Below are 22,261 nucleotides of genomic sequence, written 5' to 3'. Positions count from 1 at the left end.
TTTACAGACAAAATTATTATGGGAGGGGATTTTAACTATGTTCCAGATGAATGGCAGGATAGATACCCCATTCCTTTCAACACTTTTTCCTATAGAGCTGGTAAGTCCCGCCCTTCCGTAAAACCCCAAGTGGACCTCTAGGTTGAAAAATCATCAATGCAAGTGAATGGGAGAAAATAATTATTTTCTGGTCCCGTTTGAATTGTGCCATGAATGTGAACATATGTTGTCTGTGAATTTTTGATATAATTTTTCATGTTAAGAGTTTGACAGTATATGGTATGATTCTTCGGCTAGCAGTTGTGGAAAAGACATAACGAGAAAGACTACATGTCGCCTATGTGACGTCACCCCAGAAAGTTGACTTACCCGTGGTTTTCGCCAACCTCAACGATTTTGTCCTCTCCCTGAAAGGAGGAGGTGAAGTGCACCAAAGACACAGCCATGTTTAGCGGGATCCGTGAGCAAGTGTCCGTGTGCGAGTGGTGGTGACGTTTCAAACGCGTCGAAAGCAGCGAAGAGTTGTAGTCCACAAAGTGCTCTCACACAAAGTCTAACCGTATCAAACTTCTACACGCTAAATTGTAGCATTCTTTACACGAAAAGTTATATAAAAAAATTCACAGACAACATATGTTCACATTCATGGCACAATTCAAACGGGACCAGAAAATAATTATTTTCTCCCATTCACTTGCATTGACGATTTTTCAACCTAGAGGTCCAGTGGGGTTAGCGGAAGGGGCGGGACTTACCAGCTCTATAACCCCCTGATTAATAATACATCCCAGTTTCTTGATCTGATTGATATTTGGCGTGTAAAGAACCCACATAAAAAACATTTTACATGGGGTCCTTTTCAGGGCGCATTCAACATTCGAGATTGGATTTTTGGTTGATAACTAGTAATCTTCTTTCTTCCTCATTTGACTGTAATATTTCTCCTTTAGTTTGAACTGATCTGTGATTTCTAGGAGTGCACTGTAGTGGTCGATTGCCCTTGTCTGCCTCGTTGCTCCTGCTGCTGCGTTGGTTTGCATCTGTAAGCTTCGTATATCTTTCTGTTTTGAATCATTATTAACTATCATTCCTTGTTGTTTTACTGCTAAATATAGCTTACTCAACATCAGACATTAACCTGACATCGCTAGCTTCAATCTAAATCGTTATTGCCAGCTCAACACGCTAGTAATTCGCTAGCCTGTTAGCATGCCATCCAAATTTAAAAGTGCTGGCTAATGCTAATCGTAAATTCTCTAAGATTATTATTCACGTCGGCACTAATGATGTTCGACTCCGCCAGTCGGAGATCACTAAAATTAACGTTAAAGAGGTGTGTGAACTCGCAAGTACAATGTCAGGCACTGTAATTTGCTCTGGCCCCCTTTCTGTTCGCAGGAGTGATGAGATACTTAGTAGATTGTCCTCACTCAATGGCTGGTTGTCTAAGGCCCCGTCCACACTACTGCGTTTTCGTTTAGAAACGGAGAATTAAAACGAATACGATCTCCGTCCACACCAGCGTTTTAGCTGCGTATTAGAATTGATCTCCGTCCACATTAAAACGACTGAAAACGCGGATCACGTGACCATTCACCAACACTGCATGCGCGTGCCGGTGTAAACCTAGAGACTTTCAAAGATAGACTGTAAAAAAATGCTTTCAAACATCAAAATGTCATTTATTAATATGTATTTGTGTCAAAATGACATATAAACATCTTTTCCTATTCTATTTTGCCTGGAAATGCTTCCAACACACTTGCGTGTCGCATGAAAAATAGGCGCCGGTTCTATTTCTAGCATGTAACGGGGTTCAGATGTTATGGGAAGAAGGAGGCGGGAACCGGCGGACATTCAAAGATTTTAATAATAAAAATAAAACAAATACAAAATGAAAGTAAAAGCCAGCAGTCGTCCGTGAGGGCGACACAAACAGAAACAAAACATGAACTAAAAATCAGGCCTGTCCTCTCTCTCTCTTCACTGTCGTCGCTCCTCCTTTATGCCTCCGCTCCTCCGTGAGAGATGCGAGACCGGTGCGTCTCACAGGTGTGGCTCATCATAATCACGCCACCGGCCTCGCGCCGTCCTCCCACGGCCCTCGACCTCGTCCTGCTCGCCACACACGCGTTTACCGCGCCTGAGTACTGTAAGAAACTGTTCCAGCTGGGGGAAGTTTACTGGTACTGAATATTACCTGTATACTCCATGACTGATGACACCCAATCATAGAGCCGAGCGTGAGCCTCTGCGTCATCGTTTCTAAAGTCCTCCGTTTTGACCCGTCCACACTAAAACGCCCTCCGGAGATTCAAAATGAAAAACGGGTCGGCAGCGTTGGGTCTCCGTTTTTGCCGTTTTAGTGTGGATGGGAGGTGCAAACGTAGCAAAAGGTCTCCGTTTTTAAACGAAAACACAGTAGTGTGGCCTAAGTGGTGTCCAGACTGGCTAAACCGACCGTCTGCTAGCCAGTTCAAATCTAGACTAAAAACACATCTCTTTGACCTAGCATACACATAGCACATTACAGACTTTTATAATTCAATGTTAGGCTGCATAGTTTAGGTCAGCTGGAACCGGGAACACTCCCCATAAATCCTGATGTACTTGTTACATAAGAAGGATGGCGTCTACGCTAATATTAGTCTCTCTGTTTATCCGAGGTTTACCGCAGTCCACCGGATCCAGGCCGTATCCAGATCAGATGGTGGACCTGCACCTGGACCCATCCATGATGCATCCCTGAAGTCCCAGCCTCATCAGCCCTGTGAAGGCCTCATCGACACGACCAATCTGACTTCTGACCTGTAATGCTGCCTGGATCATAATCATACACTGTTCACTCATTGGCCAGAGGAGAACTGGCCCCGACTGAGCCTGGGTTCTCCCAAGGTTTTTTTTTCTCCATTCTGTCACTGATGGAGTTTTGGTTCCTTGCCACTGTTGCCTTGGCTTTTGGCTTGCTTAGTTGGGGACATTTAATATTCAACAACATAATTGATCTGCCTTACTTAGGGTGGACGATGACGCAATTTTCTTCTAGAAACAAATTTTTTGTATTATTTTCATGTTATCACTGTGAAGCTGCTTTGATACAATCTGTATTGTAAAAAGCGCTATATAAATAAAGATGACTTGACTTGACTGATCACAGTGATATCACTCTCTCTTATGAGCAATGGCAGCTCACCTTCTACCAGAACTCATGGGAAGTTTAACAATAATATGTTAAAATGTGAATCCTTTTGTAATTATGTGTTGTTAATGATTAACAATGTTAAAATTAACGTTTGTCTGAATTAACTTCAATTGGCAAATGGGAATGAGTTAAATTTAGCATTAAAAGATTGGCAATTAAAGAAGCTAAACGAATTGTAAATGCTAGAAAATTAAGGCAGATAACAATTAAAATTATTTTGGTAATCAAGACATCCTTTGAGAGAGAGAGAGAGAGAGAGAGAGAGAGAGAGAGAGAGAGAGAGAGAGAGAGAGAGAGAGAGAGAGATAGACATTCATTCCTTCTATAATGATTTATATAAATCAAAATATACAGAGAGAGACTGTGATTTTTTCTTTTCCTTCTTAAAAGATAAAGTTCCTATTATAGACTCATAGGCTTATAGAAATATGATGGAAGCTGACATTGAGATTTCAGAATTAGACATTGCTTTTAAACAAATGCCTAATGGAAAGTCTCCGGGTATTGATGGCATCACAGTAGAACTACATAAAAAATATTTGGCCTGAAATTAGAATCTTGAAGCACTAAAAGAGCGTATAGATAAAGCTGAATTATCGCCATCAATGAAGCATGGTTTAATTATTCTAGTTCCAAAGTAGAACAAGGATAAATCATATTTAGATAACAACTCTTTTATATAATGATTTCAAATCACTTTCTCGTGTTTTTGCAAATAGACTTTAAAAAGGCATTGGTGAAACACAATCAGCTTTTATCAAAGGGAGAAGTATTATACTTATTTAATTCCTCATAGAAGCTTATTTCTATTTCCAGACTTTTTCGAGGCGTTTGATTCGTTCTAACAAACTTATCTGTTTAAGTCTTTAGTATTTTTTTTGGCTTTGGTCCAATGCTTTGTAGAGTAATTTCCATGTTCTATAATGCGATTTTTAGAAGTGTTTCCCATAACTTAGGTATCTTGCAGTCGAATTAATGTCTCTATTCATAAAGAATTGAGGACAATGTAGTGATAGACATTCAAAGGACCTTTACTATAAGCCAATTTGCAGACGACACTCTCATATTTCTTAAAAATAAAGATGTGCTTCCATTAGTTATTGATAAAATGTCTATCTTTTCAAAGGCATCAGGTCTAACCCTGAAGTTTCAAAAGTGTGAATTAATGGCTATCCATAATTGTGATTTAGAAGAGGGCATTTCAGTGAAAAACGAGGTTAAAGGGATACTTCAGGATTTAGCATTAAGCTTTGTATTAGTAGAAAACCTGTAGTATTTTCGAATTACCGTGCATTCCACCCTCATATCCCCCTAAAAGGAGAGATTTATGTATTTTTTGTCTGGAAAAAAATCCTCTGATGACGCAAAAATCGTCATTTTGCGTCATCGGAGGATTTTCTGGCCAGAGGCTAAAGACTACAGCCAGTAGTAGGAGCTGTTCTGCATGTTTTCAGCCCGCCCATAGAGGGTGGGATCTCACTCACAGAATGTACACACAGTCAGCCGTATTTCTTTGGAAGCTAAGCTTGCAGGCTCTTGTTCTGTGAAGAAAGCTGAATAGTAGGGGTTTACCATCCTCCTTTTCCTGGACTTGTCCGGCGGGCGAGATCGTTCAAAAAGTCCGGGATTCAGCGTTTGCTTTCTGCGGTCGCCATTCATTGTTTACATGCACAACTCTTGTTTCAATCTAGCTGAATTCATTCCGATCGGTGAATCTGAATGTAGTGTTTACATGAACGCTAAACAAGTGATCGGTTGATGTGCGTTTTAACATTGCTAAGAAAATTCCCGCACCTCCGTGAGAGATACGAGACCGGCGCGTCATCAGTAATCACGCCACCGGCCTCGCGCCGTTCTCCCGCGGCCGTCAGCCTCGTCCTGCTCGCCACAGTAAACATGAAGAAAAAAAGCATGCTTACACACCCATGATATATATATGATATATATATATATTAGGGCTGTCAAACGATTAATCGCGATTAATCGCATCCAAAATAAAAGTTTGTTTTTACATAATATATGTGTGTGTACGGTGTATAATTATTTTCTATATATAAATACACACACATGCATGTATATATTTAAGAAATATTTGCATGTATATACTGTGTATATATATTTATATTATATATAATTTATATTATATATAAATATTTTATATATAAATAACACATTTTTCTTAAATATATATGCATGTGTGTGTATTTATATATAGAAAATAATTATACTCCATACACACACATATATTATGTAAACACAAACCTTTATTTTGGATGCGATTAATCGCGATTAATCGTTTGACAGCCCTAATATATATATATGATAATTTATATTATATATAAATATAAATAATTTATATATAAATAAATAAAAATCTTAAATATATACATGCATATGTGTGTATTTATATATACAAAATAATTATACACAGTACACACATATATATTATGCAAACACAAACTTTTATTTTGGATGCGATTAATCGCGATTTATTTTTTCCCAGCACTAATATATATGCATATATGCTCATGGCTTGCACACCCATGATATATAAACATATTCAATAACTTCACTCTAATACACTGTATTGTTGCCAAATTCAGTTCACACATCACTGCTGTCCAGTTGGTTATACTACAACACTTATTTTGGAAAAAATATATTTTTCATTATATATATAGATGCACAAGATGCACCTTCTAGCAATAAGAGAAGCGAAGGCGATAGCCTCTGCTTTCTGTCTCGTGATAGATGACGAGTGAGACACACCAAAGATGGCAACTAGAGGACATGGAGATAAAGAAACGTGCAGAGCCCTAGACACGAAGTCAAAACAAGAAGCCCAATATGAGGCCAGTTTTGGGCAGCTAAAGAATGTATGGGTGTGATCAGCGGGAGAGAAGGAGCATCTGGTACAGAAGTCTGTTTCTGGGAACAATTTATGAAGTCTAGCTTTGGTCAGATGAATTCGATGAAACACTTTTAGCTGAATGAGACTAATGGTGCGTTCCATTATTGTCAACGAACCGACCCGGCCCTCGGATTACTCGTACTCCGTCGATTCTTGCACCCAACAACACAACAAGATGACATTTAAAGGGATAGTTCACCCAAAAATTAAAATTCTATCATCGTTTACTCACCCTCAAGTTGTTCCAAACCTGTATGAGTTTCTTTGTTCTGCTGAACACAAAGGAAGATATTTGGAAGAATGTTTGTAACCAAACAGATCTCGGTCCCCATTGACTACCATAGTATATATTTTTTCCTACTATGGAAGTCAATGGGGACGAGATCTGTTTGATTACAAACATTCTTCCAAATATCTTCCTTTGTGTTCAGCAGAACAAAGAAACTCATACAGGTTTGGAACAACTTGAGGGTGAGTAAATGATGACAGAATTTTTGGGTGAACTATCCCTTTAATAACAATAATAATAATTTAAGCTCCTTATTATGTAGCCGAATCTGTGCTGGTTTGTATTGGCCGCCTCCAGTTTTCCGTTTGTTTTGCCACCAGCTAGCGCCGTGACGTAACTGTGACGTCGGCTTGAAATTGGTCTATTAGCAGCGTGAATGACGTGCGATTTCGAATCTCAAATCAGCGCATTTCCTTTGAAATGTGAGTATCGCAAGTATCCTGCGAAATCACTTCGTCGCCAGGGGCCCGCTTGCGATGTGGGCAGGGTCCGCGAGCACGGGCCCCAGTGCGGCTGCACTGTCTGTTACGCCCCTAACATGGAGGCTTGAGAGTCATTGATTTTGAATCTCTTGTTGGTACATTCAGAATAAAATGGTTGAAAGAGTCTTTAATAAAATCACACTCGATATGGTACCATATTCCCAATAAAAAAATTGGCGGCCTTGAATTTGTGTTGAGATGTGGTCTTGATATCTGTAAAATTAAAGTTATCTAATCTTCAAAAACAAGTACTGCTTTTTTTGGGAAAATTATACAGTATTTACCCATAACTTCCCCCCTCACAACTCTTTGGAATAATAGGGCTGAAGTTATTAATAGGAAATCTCTGTTTAAAATCTGTTTTTATTCATGATCTATTAGATGGGTATTTATCTCATAATGATTTTAATAACAAATATAGAGTTAGAATTACAATAAATAATATGATACGGTATGCAATGCCCTACCCACTGGATTGTTAAGAATAATTCAAAGCAATTTTTCTGATCCTTTAATGTAGACCAGTATGTGTAATATGTAGGCTAATAGTAAGTGTTATAACTTGTATACAGAGAACTTAAACGTATTATCACTTCAGGTTATCAGGTTTTCAGTAAAAATTCCTCCTATAATTTTTTTTAAGTGTGATTTAAATTCACCCTTCTCTGGTGTAGAAAATTTTGTTTTATTGATGGGTAAATACCATATCCATATTGTAAATGTGGAAAAAATGTAAGCCCTTCTATATTTCTATGTGAGTTTGTCAAAATGTTTCCGAGCTTCACAAAAACTGAAGCTATGTGTTTCTCTTTGTCAAATATGTATTATTTTAGCATATTTGACTTTGTCTTTATTGGCTGTTTGTCTTCACCTCCTACGCGTCGATGACGTCACAACGCCACTTCCGCATTACCGGTAACCGAAAGTGTTCTGTTCTGTTCTGTTCTGTTCTGTTCTGTTCATGTGCTTTGAGTTCTTTCTCTGTGTCAGTCGCGAATCAAAGATGTCTAAACCGAAATTAATAGTGTTCGACCTCGGTAAGTTTCCACAGTTAATTTTTAGCGTTTTACTTCAGAATAACTGTATGGTTTTATAAGCCTCAGTAAATAAGTGGATAAATACACTTCCTTATGTGGTCATTCATAATTGTAAACACCACAGCTTATTTTTGAGGACACCCGTGGCTTATACCAAATACGTTTTTCTGTAACAATAGCTGTACTAACTATGGTCTTTTTTTATCTATGTGTGGTGGTAAGGTTAGTATGTTAAATGTATGGCCAAAACTGTTTGGACCTTTTGTAAAGGGTGATGTGTGTGTGTGTGTGTGTGTGTGTGTGTGTATATATATATATAGAGAGAGAGAGAGAGAGAGAGAATTATTAAAAATAAAATTTTATAGTGTCATACACTGCCGTTCAAAAGTTTTTTTTAATGTTGTTAAAAGCCAAAGTCTCTTATGCTTACCAAGGCTGCATTTATTTGATTAAAAATACAAAACAGAGTATTTGAGTATATATAAATATTTGAATATTGTAAAAAGTAATTTATTCCTGTGATCAAAGCTGAATTTTCAGCATCATCATTACTCCAGTTTTCAGTGTCACATGATCCTTCAGAAATCATTCTTATATGATGATTTGATGCTCGAGAAACATTTCTGATTATTACCAATGAGGAAAACAGTTGTGTACATTTTTTTCGGGATTCTTTAATGAATAGAAAGTGAACAGCATTTATTTGAAATATAATCTTATGTAACATTATAAATGCCTTTGCTTTCACTTTTGATAATTTTAATGCATCCTTGCTGAATAAAAGTATACATTTCTTTAAAAAAAAAAAAAATCTTACTGACCCCAAACGGTAGTGTATAATGTTACAAAAGATTTCTATTTTAAATAAATGTCGTTCTCTTTAACTTTCTATTCATCAAAACATCATGGGGAAAAATTACAGTCCCACAAAAAAAAAAAAAAAAAAAAAAAAAAAAAAAAAAATATATATATATATATATATATATATATATATATATATATATACAGTGCTATGCATAAGTTTAGACACCCATGCTAAAGTTGACTAAAAAGAGGAATAAAAAATCATCTTTTGGAAATTGAACTTAATGCCTTAATTTAAAAAATTAAGAAAAATCCAACCTTTAAGGACACCAATTTTCTTTGTGAATTAATAATGTATCGTAAATAAATAAATGTTCTTCCTTAAAATACAGGGTGCATAAGTTTGGACACCCCATGTTAAATTCTCATAGAGGCAGGCAGATTTTTATTTTTAAAGGCCAGTCCTTAAAGGTTGGATTTTTCCTCATTTTTTAAATTAAGGCATTAAGTTCAATTTCCAAAAGATTATTTTTTATTCCTCTTTTTAGTCAACTTTAGCATGGGTGTCTAAACTTATGCATAGCACTGTATATATATATATATATATATATATATATATATATATATATATATATATATATACCTGTATATTAAGCACTGTTTTCATTATTGCTAATAATCAGAAATGTTTCTTGAGCAGCAAATCATCATTAGAATGATTTCTGAAGGATCATGTGACTCTGAAGACTGGAGTAATGATGCTGAAAATTCAGCTTTGATCACAGGAATAAATTACATTTTGTAATATATTCACATAGAAAGCAGTTCCCTTTCAGTCGCTCATGTTCGACGTAGTCCTACGTTACGACTGATTGAGATCACGCTTAGGGAGCCTGTCATCTTCAAGTATTGTTAAAACAAGCCAATGCACATTGGCGTGCGTGAATTGCATCTTGCACTCCACCCCGCAGCACGGGCATAAACCAAGCGGCAACCTCCCTGTCTCTCTCTTGAAACCAACACGGAAGTGAACGGCAACTCATCGACTGGCCGCTTGAGGCTGGGTGCAGAAGTGAGTCAAATCTGTATCTCATGTTAAAATACCCAACTTTACAGCAGAAAAAAAACACGTTTACAGCCTGGAGCAAAAAGTGGCTTTGGTCTATACAGCTAATTTTTCCCTTCATGACAACTGTGAGGGGGGTGAATTTTTTTATAACTCATCCGTTTACATTATATTAAGCCTTAAAGTTCTGCATAATTAAGGGTGTCCACTTTTGAGTGACAGGTGGATTCCCGCTGCTGTGGTCATTAGTCATCATTAGCCGTTTGTCTGCTGTTTGTTAGCCATCACGTTACCTCAGCTAAATTGTCTGACTGTAAAAATAAATAAATTCGGGAGTGACGCGCTACCAAGATGGCGACGGTCGGCCACGCCCACTTTAGGCTTCAAAAAAGGTCTTCAGAAACCTACGGGTGACGTCACGGACACTACGTCCATGTTTTTTTATAGTCTATGGTATAAAACAAGCCCTAAAAAGTGAAGCCAAAACGTCTCGATCGCCCCCCGGTGACTGGTCCTAGTATAAGTCATAAACCCCCCCCGTGTTATTCAATGGGACTTGGGACCAACTAAACAATTTAATTACACTTCAAATATCTTTTTTCCAAAGGTGGTTTCTGTTATTTACTGTAGTTTTTATAACGCTGATGTAAATTCAAGTGTTTATTTTTAAAATAAGTTTGTTTTTAGTTAGTTATTTGATGCTATAAAAACGGTGGGGTGACGTCATGATTGACAGCTGTGATTCATAGGTTCTCTGAGCGAAGTAGTCACTGAAGCACCAACAGACTTTTTTTCGGGATCTTCGGAGGACTGAGGAGATTGGAGCTTTAAATTTAATATCTAAATTTCTATAATTAATTATTTCACACTGAGAGTGAGGGCGGGGCCTTGATTTCGCAGCTTTACTTCCTGCTCACTACTGCGCAGGTCTGGTCTCGAAATCGCTACTGCACAGACTCAAGCCCCAAGATGTCAGCGCCACTAGTGGCTTCACTTCTCACCAATGGAAGAGAGCGAAGGGGCGTCGTCTATATTTTTTTTACAGTCTAATATTTTTTTTACAGTCTAATACTCATAAACACAGAAGTGGATGCATGCACACCACTTGTCTTTCACTTCGGAGCCGATCGGTGTCGATGTCTCTGAATAGTGCTGTTGTTTACAACGAGCGAGTGTGTCTGTGTTCTTCTAGGAAGACTCTCCCAGTGCGAGGGCAGCGGTGATTGTGAGCTTTGAGCTCTCAACTGCTGTTTTAACAGCATCAAATTTCTGTGTTTGTTGATGGCTGGTTAGAGGGCGGAAAAGTATTATAAATATTTAAAAATGAAATAAATAAATATATAGCCATATATATAGGTGTATATATTTGTGTACTTTGAAGCAGCTTTTGTGGATCGTTCATGTTCTCATTGCGAGAATATGACAGATCTCACGGTGTTAAAAACGAGACTTGCCTTCATGTGTGAAGGTGGAGTCCCCATTACCACGCCCCACTACAGCGCCGTGTGGGATGGGTGATCAGAGGATCATAGTGAGGCTTCCCCGCCCGGTAACCAATCCCTGTGGGCCCCTCACTCCTCTATCACATCGCAGCCAGTGGAGCCCCCCGTTGAGCGTGCTGGTCCCTCTGTAATGAACCGACCAGCCGTTTCATTCGGGGCCCCTTATGGTTGATTCAGCTTAAAATCTTAAAACAGAAATAGATTACAGGGTACTGTTAAAGTGTGTGATAAGATTGTTGGCACCACCCTGAATGATTTGAATAGTTTGTACAAAGCCAGGCCGAGTTAATTATGAGAGATTCCAGCCATCCTTTGCAGAATCTTTTTAAAGGGATACTTCAGGATTTAGCATTAAGCTTTGTATTAGTAGAAAACCTGTAGTATTTTCGAATTACCATGCTTTCCACCCTCATATCCCCCTGAGACAAGAGATTTATGTATTTTTTGTCTGGAAAAAATCCTCCGATGACGCAAAAAACGTCATTTTGCGTCATCGGAGGATTTTCTGGCCAGAGGCTAAAGACTACAGCCAGTAGATGGCGTAGTTCCGCATGTTTTCAGCCCGCCCATAGAGGGTTGGATCTCACTCACAGAATGTACACAGTGTCAGCCGTCTTTCTTTGGAAGCTAAGCTAGCAGGCTCTTGTTCTGTGGAGAAAGCTGAATAGTAGGAGAAAGCTGAGTAAGTAGGGGTTACCAATTACCATCCTCCTTTTCCCGGACTTGTCCGGCGGGGGAGATCGTTCAAAATGTACGAGATTCAGCTTTTGCTTTCTGCGGTCGCCATTCATTGTTTACATGCACACCTTTTGTTACAATCTAACTGAATTCATTCCGATTGGTGAATCTGAATGTAGTGTTTACATGAACGCTAAACAAGTGATCGGTTGATGTGCGTTTTACCATTGCTAAGAAAATTCCTGCTCCTCCGTGAGCGATGCGAGACCCGGCGCGTCTCAGTGATGACGCCACCGGCCTCGCGCCGTTCTCCCGCGGCCGTCAGCCTCGTCCTGCTCGCCACAGTAAACATGATGAATGAATGGCGACTGTAGAACGCAAAAGCCGAATTCCGGACATTTTGGGCGATCTGTAAATCCCTGGCAAACTCATCACGTAGGCTAGCCTTGTTGTTTTCAACTGCGCTCTCTTACCGGTAGGCGTGGCCTCCTAAGGCAGCGAAGCAAGTGCATTCTGGGAGTTGTTGTCTTTCATCCACATAAGCCAAAAATACATTTTCTGGCTTTTCTCAGTCTAGAAAGCTCCAAATTCAAAAATTTCTTCACATTTCTTCTACTTAAATGACCTATTTTAAATACACATTCATCTTCCCAGAGGTGAAGTATCCCTTTAAGTTGTTACCTTCTACTCTCAGATATTCTTTACCACTTTGTAGGACTAATAGATTTAAAAATTCTTTTGTACCAGCTGCCATTGGTTTTTTTAATTATTTAGAGTAATTCATTAAGGAAGTATTTTTGTGTGTGTGTGTGTGTGTGTGTGTGTGTGTGTTTGTTGTTGTGTGTTTTTTTTTAAATATATATATTATTTTTTTTCTTATTGATTGTATGGATTACTGCTGACTGTGAAACAAATTGCCCCTTGGGGATAATAAAGTTGACCTAACCTAACCTAACCTAACCCTCCAGAGGACAGGATGCCGATTGCAGCATCGGAGGATGAGCTGACCTCTGGAAATGATGACTCGGCTGTGTTATCTCTCTCTGGGAGTGTAACGTTGCCCGCCAGATCCAGAAACATCAGCTATGCTGAAACGGCATAGCTGTTCTCGGTTGGATGATTGCTGGTTCTCAGCTCACCGCCCCAGTGCCTTTCTTTCCCGAAGTGCATGGAGAGATTACCAGGTCGTGGACGGCACCTTCCTCTGCCAGAAACTGCCCGAATAGCTTTCCCCCCTCACTACCCTTGATGGAGGAATGGTGTAGGGTTTTGAGGCTATCCCTCCAGTGGAGTGGTCTGTCGTGACACAGGTGCACCTGTGTCCGGCGACCGCTGCCTTTTGGACGGGGTATTCTCGTCTCCCCCTAAGGCCTGTGAGTTCTCGTCCATTCTGACGGGCAGAGCTTACAAAGCCTGTGGGCAAGCTGCCTCCTCTTGCGTGCCATGGCGCTGCTACAGGTCTGTCAGGCCATGGCACTCATGGCCGTGCACGAGGGTAGCCCAGACCGTGCGCTCATAGGTGAGCTTCGCCTGTGGCAGTTCCTCCGCCTGCTCGTCGCCGACGGCGTCCCCCTACAGCCGTTCCCACTCCCGCCGGGCCTCCGCAGCAGCTTCTAGCCAGGCCTTAACGTGGAGCTGGCCGCAGTAGGGGCGCCCAGCCTGCTCCAGGCGCTGCCAAGCCAGGTGGCAAGCGACAGCGAAAGCGTTCCAGAGTGGGCCACTCAGGGATGGAGGAGGATGCTCTTGGAGTTGGTCACCGATCCACTCCCTCCCCCCGATGAAGGCCAGATGGAGTCTTTGTTTGTGTGTGTGTGTCTGTTCCGCCGCTGGCTCCCAAAACAGCGGAGCCGGCGGTACCCACACTTCAAAGAAAGAGCAATTTCCTCTGTTCCTGGGTCTCAAGAGGGCCAGAGTGGCGGTGTGTGACCCTGTAAAGCTTAGCACCCCTCAGCTACCTCTTGTTTCGCCAGCCAGCAGTTGGGTGCGATTAGAGGACCCGGTCACGCCTTCTCACGAACTCTCTGCTTCCATGTAGAGACAGGTAAGAGTTGCAATACACACTCAGACCCCGCTTCTGGCCGCCTTCTGGCCTTCCGAGCTGGGTCCCTGTTCTCTACCTCGCTGCCTCACTCTGAGTACAACTGTGGTACCCTTGGTCCCCCCTGCATTGGTCCATTGAAGCTCTAGTTGGTGCTCCCGACCGATCCAGCCGGTTCCTCCGTGCCAGCAGACTCGGCTAGACGATTCAGTTCGTCAGGCACCTGCCCATGCTCAGCGCTATTTGTTACACTTCAGTGTTTCCGAATGTGCATCTGTCGTGCGTGCGGTCATCGCATTCCTACTGCTGGATGCGATTGAGCTGTCCCTCCAGCGGATATGAAGACCGGCTTCTGAAAGTTGCCCGTACTTCATTGTACTAAAGCAATGGTGAGTTACGACCATCTTGGATCTGTGTCTCTTGATTCGGGCACTTTTTCAAGCTTCATCCCCAAGATTGGTCAGTGTTCGACCTGAAGGACGCGTACTTCAGATCTCTAACCTTCCGCAACGCAGGCCATGCCTGTGCTCTTGCATTTGAGGGGTTGTCTCAGTACAAGTCCCTCCCTTCGAGTACTACATAGCCAGTTGGGTCTTTAGGTCAACTGGGAAGAGTAAACTCGTCCACAGACTAAGAATCTCTTTTATGGTTTAGAGGTGGACTCTGTCTACACGTTCCTCCACGTTCCTCAACGTGTCCGGTCGGTGCTACACAGAAGTGAGAAAGGGTCCCACTGAAACTTTCAGAGGCTCTTGGGGCATATGGCAGACGTAGCCGCATGTAACCGGCTTTCTCCCTAAGAAGACTGCTTCAGCACTGGCTTCATGGCCGAGTCCCGAGGTGGCCGTGGCAGAGCGGCACGCTCCGTGTGTTAACAACATTTGGCCTGCCGCCAAACTCTCAGCCGCGTTCAGACCTTTTGTTTCTCCTGGCCAAATGCTCCTAGAACAAGTGTCTGCTAAACACCAGCTGAGGGGCCACGTATAACAGGCATGCAGTAACAGGGGTCTGGGCGAACCTGCATTGGCATCCATTGCCCCGAGTTGTTAGCAGTTCCCTTGCTTGATGCCGCTGCTCAGCAAGCCCTGCACTGCTCAGTACAGCGACCGTTACTCATACGCTTCCCTCGCATGTCACAACTCGCCCACCACCTCTTCCTTTGGAGTTAGAAGCTTCTGAGGTCGCTTCTTCCACTTTAAGTAATCCGGCCTGCTCAATCGTGCCGCCCACAAGGCCTTACAACAGCCTGTAGCCGAGGAAGGTGGAGACTTACATCTGCACAGTTACATCTGTTGCCTCTCCGAACTGGTCCCCTTGCCAGTTGTTTACTCCCTGAAACACGGAGACATTGGCATACAGCTGACCCCGGGGCCTACGCAAAATGCGTAAAAAATACCCAGTGAGCCTTCTTGCACAACACTGTGCTAAGTCAGGAAGGAGAAGGAGCAGGTTTTCTTAGTTGCCCCTTAATGGCCCAACTGGACCTCGAACTTATGTTCCTCTCGACATCCCTTCCTGACCCATTCCTCTGAGACATCTCAGGGAAGGGACACCGTTGGCACCTGCACCAGACCCTGTGAAACCCAGGTCTCGTTGCGGAGGTTCAGTTATCTACCTCAAAAGAACGTAGATACCATCACTTCTGCGAGAGCTCCCTCTAAAAAGATGAGGCTTGCTTACGACCTGAAGTGGAACCTGTTCGTTGTTGGTGTTCTTCTCACAGGAAGACCCCCGAAAGTGTTCGATCACTTCTGTGCTTTCTTTCCTGCAAGATGGGTTGGAGCATGGGCTGTCTCCCTCCACAATCAAAATGTATGTTGCCTTTATATTAACGCACATCTTGATGCAGTACATCTAATAAGGAAGTACGAATTGATCGTCAGGTTCCTGAGGGGAGCAAGGAGACTGAATCCTTGCGCCCCCTCTATACCTTCTTGGGACCTATCTCTGGTGCTACTGCACTCAGAGTCCTCCCCTTGAGTCACTGCATGCAGCTGAGGTAAAAATCCTGTTTTTAAAGAAACAGTTCTCCTGCTTGCTTGCCTCTATCAAGAAGGTAGGGGACCTGCAAGCATTTTCGGTCAATGAATCGTGCCTGGAATTCGGGCCGGCCGACTCTTACAAAATCCCGAGACCCCGGCCTGGATACGTGCCCAAGGTTCCTATCTCTCCCTTAAGACACGACCAGGTGGTGAGCCTGCAAGCGCTGCCCCGGAGGAGGCAGACCCAGCCCTGGTTATTCAGGAAAGAATGCAAGCCTCAGGACCTCATCCAGCTCTTGTCTGTTACGGAAACCAGCAGAAGGAAAGGCTGTTTCCATGCAGAGGTTGTCCCAATGCATAGTGGTTGCCATCATCTTGGTGTGTTTTCCCAAGGTGCACCGTGCCCACTTGGGTAGTGAGCTCCTTCAAAGAGAGACTTTAGCTCCTTCCTGGGTGTTGACACAGAGTGCCACGCTGACAGATCTTCAGAGCTGTGGGCTGGGTGACACCAGCACATTCGCTAGGAAAATAGCCTATGTGTCGAGCCGGTTGCTTTCCGTGGGATTCCTTCATGAAGAGATGAAGCCAGCTTCACCGTTTACCCGGTTTGTAGTGTCGGCTTGCTGCGCCATTCCCCTCCTATGGACTGGATACATGCGCTATTTTGCTCCAGTTGAGTTCCCCTTTAGCCGAACCTTGTTGAGTTCCTCCACATCCCTTTGGCGTTGGACGTGGCGGAGCGTCCGATGCTAGGCCTACCACTCGTATGCACTGGTGAACTTGTGCTAGGCTGGGTCCATATGTTGCGATCCCTACAGCAATCCCATATGTGTATTCTTCCACGGTACGGCTCCCTCCGGGCAAGCCTGTGTCTTCCCTTGGCAGAGCCTGCTCTGCTGTCACTGACCGGTTGTGTCTCCCCCCTGTTATCGGCTGGAGCCACCTCAGTGACATTCCATATGTTGTACTGCCTGCTAATTCGCTCAGTCCATATGTATTATTCTCCACATGTCACCTCCCTATGGGCAGGATGTGGCTTCCGCAGTGTATGCCTTCCAACGAAAGGTAACACTTTCCCAGTGGTCTTGTGGAACAGCAGTGACTTTCCTGACCTAAGCCCTGTCCTATCTCCACCTCAATATGCGGATCAGGAGGCTTTTGTCTAGGCACTGGAAGGTGGCAGTACTAGTGGCATTTTAATAGGGATCCCAATCAGTCGTAACGTACAACTACACCGAACGTGAGCGACTGAAAGGGAACGTTTCGGTTACATATGTAAACCCCGTTCCCTGAAGGAGGAGACGGAGACGTAGTCCCGTTGCCACTATTGCTGGACCACCGCTGACCGGGGCCCGCTCGGCTCCTCAGCGAAAAACAACTGGTACTTGCATCCGCTTCTGTGTTTCTACCCCTGCAGAGCGCGAGATGTGCATTGGCTCATTTTAACAATACTCGAAGATGACAGACTCCCTAAGTGTGATCCCAATCAGTCGTAATGTACGATTACATCTCCATTCCCTCCTTCAGGGAACGAGGGTTACATACGTAACCGAGACGTTCTTTTAAATTGTTATAATACTTTACAATATTACTGTTTTTACTTTATTTTTAATTAAATAAATGTAGCCTTGGTGATCAGAAGAGACTTCTTTTAAAAACACAAAAAATCTTACCGATCCCAAAGTTTTGAACGGCATTGTGTGTGTGTGTATATAGATATATATAGATTTTATTTATTTTATTTTCAGATTTCACCCTCTGGCCATTATATTCTGATGCTCATGTTGATCCACCTTTTCATATCGATGACAGGTTTGTCTTCAGCTACAGTGTTCATTCATTGTTTGTTGTTTTGATGTAAACATTTTTGCTGTTGTTTCTTTGCTGACACACTGACTCGTTTCCAGCGGAACGGTGCGAGATTCAAGATTTGCCTTTGTTCCCGTTTATCGAGATGCAAAAAAGATCTTGAGCTCACTCCATAGTCAGGGATTCAAAATCGGCATTGCATCACGGTAAGATTTCAAATCAGAAAAATATCATCTGATATATATATATATATATATATATATACAATACCAGTCAAAAGTTTGGAAACATTACTATTTTTAATGTTTTTAAAAGAAGTCTCTTGTGCTCATCAAGCCTGCAGTTAAAAAAAAAAAAAAAAAAAAAAAAAAAAAAAAACTGTAATATTATGAAATATTATTACAATTTAAAATAATGGTTCTCTTTTTTAATATACTTTAAAATGTAATTTATTTTTTGTGATGCAAAGCTGAATTTTCATCAGCAAGTACTCCAGTCTTTGGTGTCTTATGATCCTTCAGAAATCATTCTAATATGCTGATTTATGATCAATGTTGGAAACAGTTGTGCTGCTTAATATTTTTTTTATAACCTGAGATGCTTTTTTCAGGATTATTTGATGAATAAAAAGTTAAAAAGAACTGTATTTATTTAGAATAGAAATCTTTTGTAACAATATACACTACCGTTCAAAAGTTTGGGAACAATAACTTTTTTTTTTAAAGAAATGAGTACTTTAATTCAACAAGGATGCGTTAAATTGATAAAAGGTGATGGTAACGATTTATATTGTTAGAAATGTTTTTATTTTGAATAAATGCTGTTTTTATGAATAAATGCTGTTAACGTTTTACTCATCAATGAATCCTGAAAAAAGTATTCCAAAAAAATATATTAAACAGCACAACTGTTTCCATCATTGATAATAACTGAGTATCAAATCATCATATTAGAATGATTTCTGAAGGATCATAAGACAACAAAGACTGGAGTACTTGCTGATGAAAATTCAGCTTTGCATCACAAAAATAAATTACATTTTAAAATATATTAAAAAAGAGAACCATTATTTTAAATTGTAATAATATTTCATAATATTACTGTTTTTTTTTTTGTTTTGTTTTTTTTAACTGCAGGCTTGATGAGCATAAGAGACTTATTTCAAAAACATTAAAAATAGTAACGTTTCCAAACTTTTGACTGGTACTGTATATATATATTCTGTATATACAGTAGTCAACTTTGAAGTGGATCAAAACCTTTCATCAAAGTTATACATGAATTCTGAACAATACCCGTTCTTGTCTTAGGACAACTTTGATTAACTTTTTTGATCCACTTCAAATGTTCACTACTATATATATATATATATATATATATATATATATATATATATATATATATATATATATATATATATATCAAAGCTGTGGTCTTTCTCTGTTTCTCAAAGATCCACTGATTCAGAAGGAGCCAATCAGCTGCTGTCACTCTATAATTTCAACCAATACATATCCTTCAAAGAGATCTACCCTGGGTCAAAGGTCACTCACTTTAAAAGGTATAGGATAAGCTCTTTCTCCCCCTAGCAACCACATAGCAACGCTGAAAAGCAATCAGAACACAAGTAAAACCATAGCAATGCCTTTTGTGGCATCAATCATTGTGTGTATGTGTAAGCGTGCTACCATAGACATCCTGACGACTGTTGTTCTGTCTCCAGGCTGAAAGCTGACAGCGGCGTCCAGTTTTCTGACATGATGTTCTTTGATGATGAGGATAGGAACATCATGGAGGTGGGCAGGCTGGGTAGGTCTCGCTCTCGGCTCATTCTCTGACTCAAACCTTTATAGAGATCTGGAGACTGTGTGATGAAAGCTGAAGACTGTTGGTTGGGTTGAATCACCAGCTGTTTCCCGCTCTTTCAGGTGTTCACTGCGTGTTGGTTCGTGATGAGATGACCTCTGATCTAGTCCATAAAGCACTGGAGCAGTTCAGCAAGAAGAAATGACGGCGTCTGGTCCCGCAGAGAAGCAGCTGCGGAAAATCAAGGACAATCCCAAAAAACAATCCCAAAACGTGTAGAGAGAACTAGGACTGTCGTATTCATTGGTTATATCTGTGTAATCAATTGTTCAATGATAGTTTTTAAATTATTTGTATACCACTGATTCTTGAGATAAGGGACAAAAGTACTTTTGAAAAGTGAAACAAAAAATCGATACTACATTAATTTGAATTGGATGTCTTCATAAACACGGGTCTCATCTATCATACCATGAAAAGGAACAGGTTTTTTATTGAACCACTTTTTATAAAAAATTACATTTACTCACTTAGTAACTTGACATTTTTTTTTGTTTGATCAATTCAACAACACTGTAAAGTCTTTAAGTGTGTAGAAATGGTGTGCATTAGCAAGGTTAAGTGAGAAATTGCATTGTATACACTTTTAATATTATTTTACATTGTTTTGGAATTAGCCATTTTAAATTACCTTCATTTAGTTTACAACTTTTTTCATTTTTAATATATACAATCAGTGGTTTTGTGCACACAAGACACTGATGCATGTAGATAAGTTGGTGTTTTAATGTACTAGTGCAAAGTGCCCATGCAAAATCAGTTTTTGTGTGTGTTTTTTGTAATTGTTGGTTTGGTGTGTTTGAGTGCTCATTGTTACAATTACACAGCAAAAGTTCAGTGACATTTTTATTTGTGCATGGTAGAAAGCAAATACTGATACTGACATAATGACATACAATAAATATGGAAAACTGAACTACACGATTGAGGGAGCAGGCTACACAGTGAACTCTGAGAAAACGCTACGCTTGAGCAAACAGTGTGAAAAGGCTACTACAAATGATGGCCGTGAAAGAGACTGTGAACGCATTGAATAGGATATGTTTAGTTGGTGAATAGCATAGGCTACTATTACACAGTAGCGATAACGTTAAGCGCACCTAAATAAAATATACTATTCAGAAATATTATAGTTAATATATTACAGTTAACATCCACAAATGAATAAGCGCGATGATTCAGGGAGCAGGCTACACAGTGAACTCCGAGAAAATGCTACTTAATTAAGCTCCGCTGCTTTCTTCATCAGGGGCTATGGCATAGGTCCGGCTTGCTTGGAGGGGACAAGCTGTCCCTGTCAGTTTCAAAAGGACATCTTTCACTGGACAGAAACAGACATCCCTCCTCCCATGTTTTGGGTCAAAATTGGCAACAGGACCACGAGGATGCATAAACTCAACTTTCACGTCTTGGTGTTATATCTACATCAATGGACTTTCCTAACCACCAGTGATCATCATACACCACTGTCAGCCAATCCCCTGTCTCAGTACTGTTGATAGTTATATCAACAATAGCACCCTCGGGACCTTTCAATGGCTCCTCTTCCATTTCATCCACCAAATCTTCCATTTCATCGACTGAATTCTCCTACTTGTTTTACTTTTTTGTTTTGGACTCTGTATTTCCATCTCTGTCTCTCCTTTTCTAAGTCACTGTTAATTCTTTCTCTCCTTTTTCTCTGGTACTCTGTTTCTTTTTCTTTGCTCCTCTGACAGGTTTTGTCTAGCCATGTCTGCCTACAGTACAGATATAAACAATACTTTTTATTAAAGTTATTATTTGGCATTTGGGTATATTAAGATATTTTAAGTCAATCAACATGTATACTTAGATCATATTATCATGTTATGTAGTTGTTTTTGTTTGCTGAATATTTTAAAAAAAAAAATTAAAACTTATGAGAGCATGTGTTGGACTGCTGCATCCATCAACAGAAAGAAGTCAAAGGGGGTCCTCAGGGTTAAAGCTGACCAAAATATACCTGATTTAGTTGACATGAATTGATGACAGATTTTAAAAGGCTGTTGTGTTAAAGTATAAAATAATGCAATGTTCACTTTAAGTATTTTGTGATATTTTATTAAGCCTTCCAATTAACCTCATATTCATTTTTGGGCATTTGTTGTCTTTCATCCACATGAGCCAAAAATACATTTTTTGGCTTTTCTCAGTCTAGAAGGATCCAAATTCAAAAATAATTTCACATTTCAACTACATAAATGACCCATATTTTAAATACACATTCATCTTTCCAGAGGTGAAGTATCCCTTTAAGTACATTATGCCAAATTACACAAATCTAGGAATTCATTCACGTGAAAAGTCTCTGCACTAACAATACATAATAGTAGATCTCGTTAAACGACCAATTAAACCCAATGCAATGTAGGCTACTATTGAAAAAATTTTCTGGACATCGTAATGTTATTTTTTCCGAAAATTGTTATTGTAGGCTACTATATTGTAAATACAATATAGTGTATTGTATAAACCCCCCACCCCCCCACCCCCCACACACACCTGTCCAAACCACTTTTTAAAACAAAGTTACGCCACTGGAATTACATACAGCAGATAACACTATCTGGAAGG

The 22,261-nt window shown here is 40.6% G+C and overlaps 1 protein-coding gene across 1 annotated transcript; it reads left to right on the top strand.

Moving 5' to 3' along the window:
* Positions 1-7,781: 7,781 nt before the first annotated feature.
* On the top strand, positions 7,782-21,577 carry mdp1 (magnesium dependent phosphatase 1). Its single transcript, XM_079850248.1, has 6 exons — positions 7,782-7,921; positions 17,740-17,803; positions 17,899-18,006; positions 19,254-19,361; positions 19,524-19,609; positions 19,729-21,577. The coding sequence occupies exons 1-6, from the start codon at positions 7,846-7,848 to the stop codon at positions 19,809-19,811; spliced, it is 525 nt and encodes a 174-aa protein (XP_079706374.1). The 5' UTR covers positions 7,782-7,845; the 3' UTR covers positions 19,812-21,577.
* The last annotated feature ends 684 nt before the right edge of the window (positions 21,578-22,261 follow it).

The sequence above is a fragment of the Squalius cephalus genome (assembly GCF_949319135.1).
Source record: "Squalius cephalus genome assembly, chromosome: 18".
In the NCBI taxonomy this organism is placed as follows: domain Eukaryota; kingdom Metazoa; phylum Chordata; class Actinopteri; order Cypriniformes; family Leuciscidae; genus Squalius; species Squalius cephalus.
This window is presented reverse-complemented; position numbering and strand designations above follow the sequence as displayed.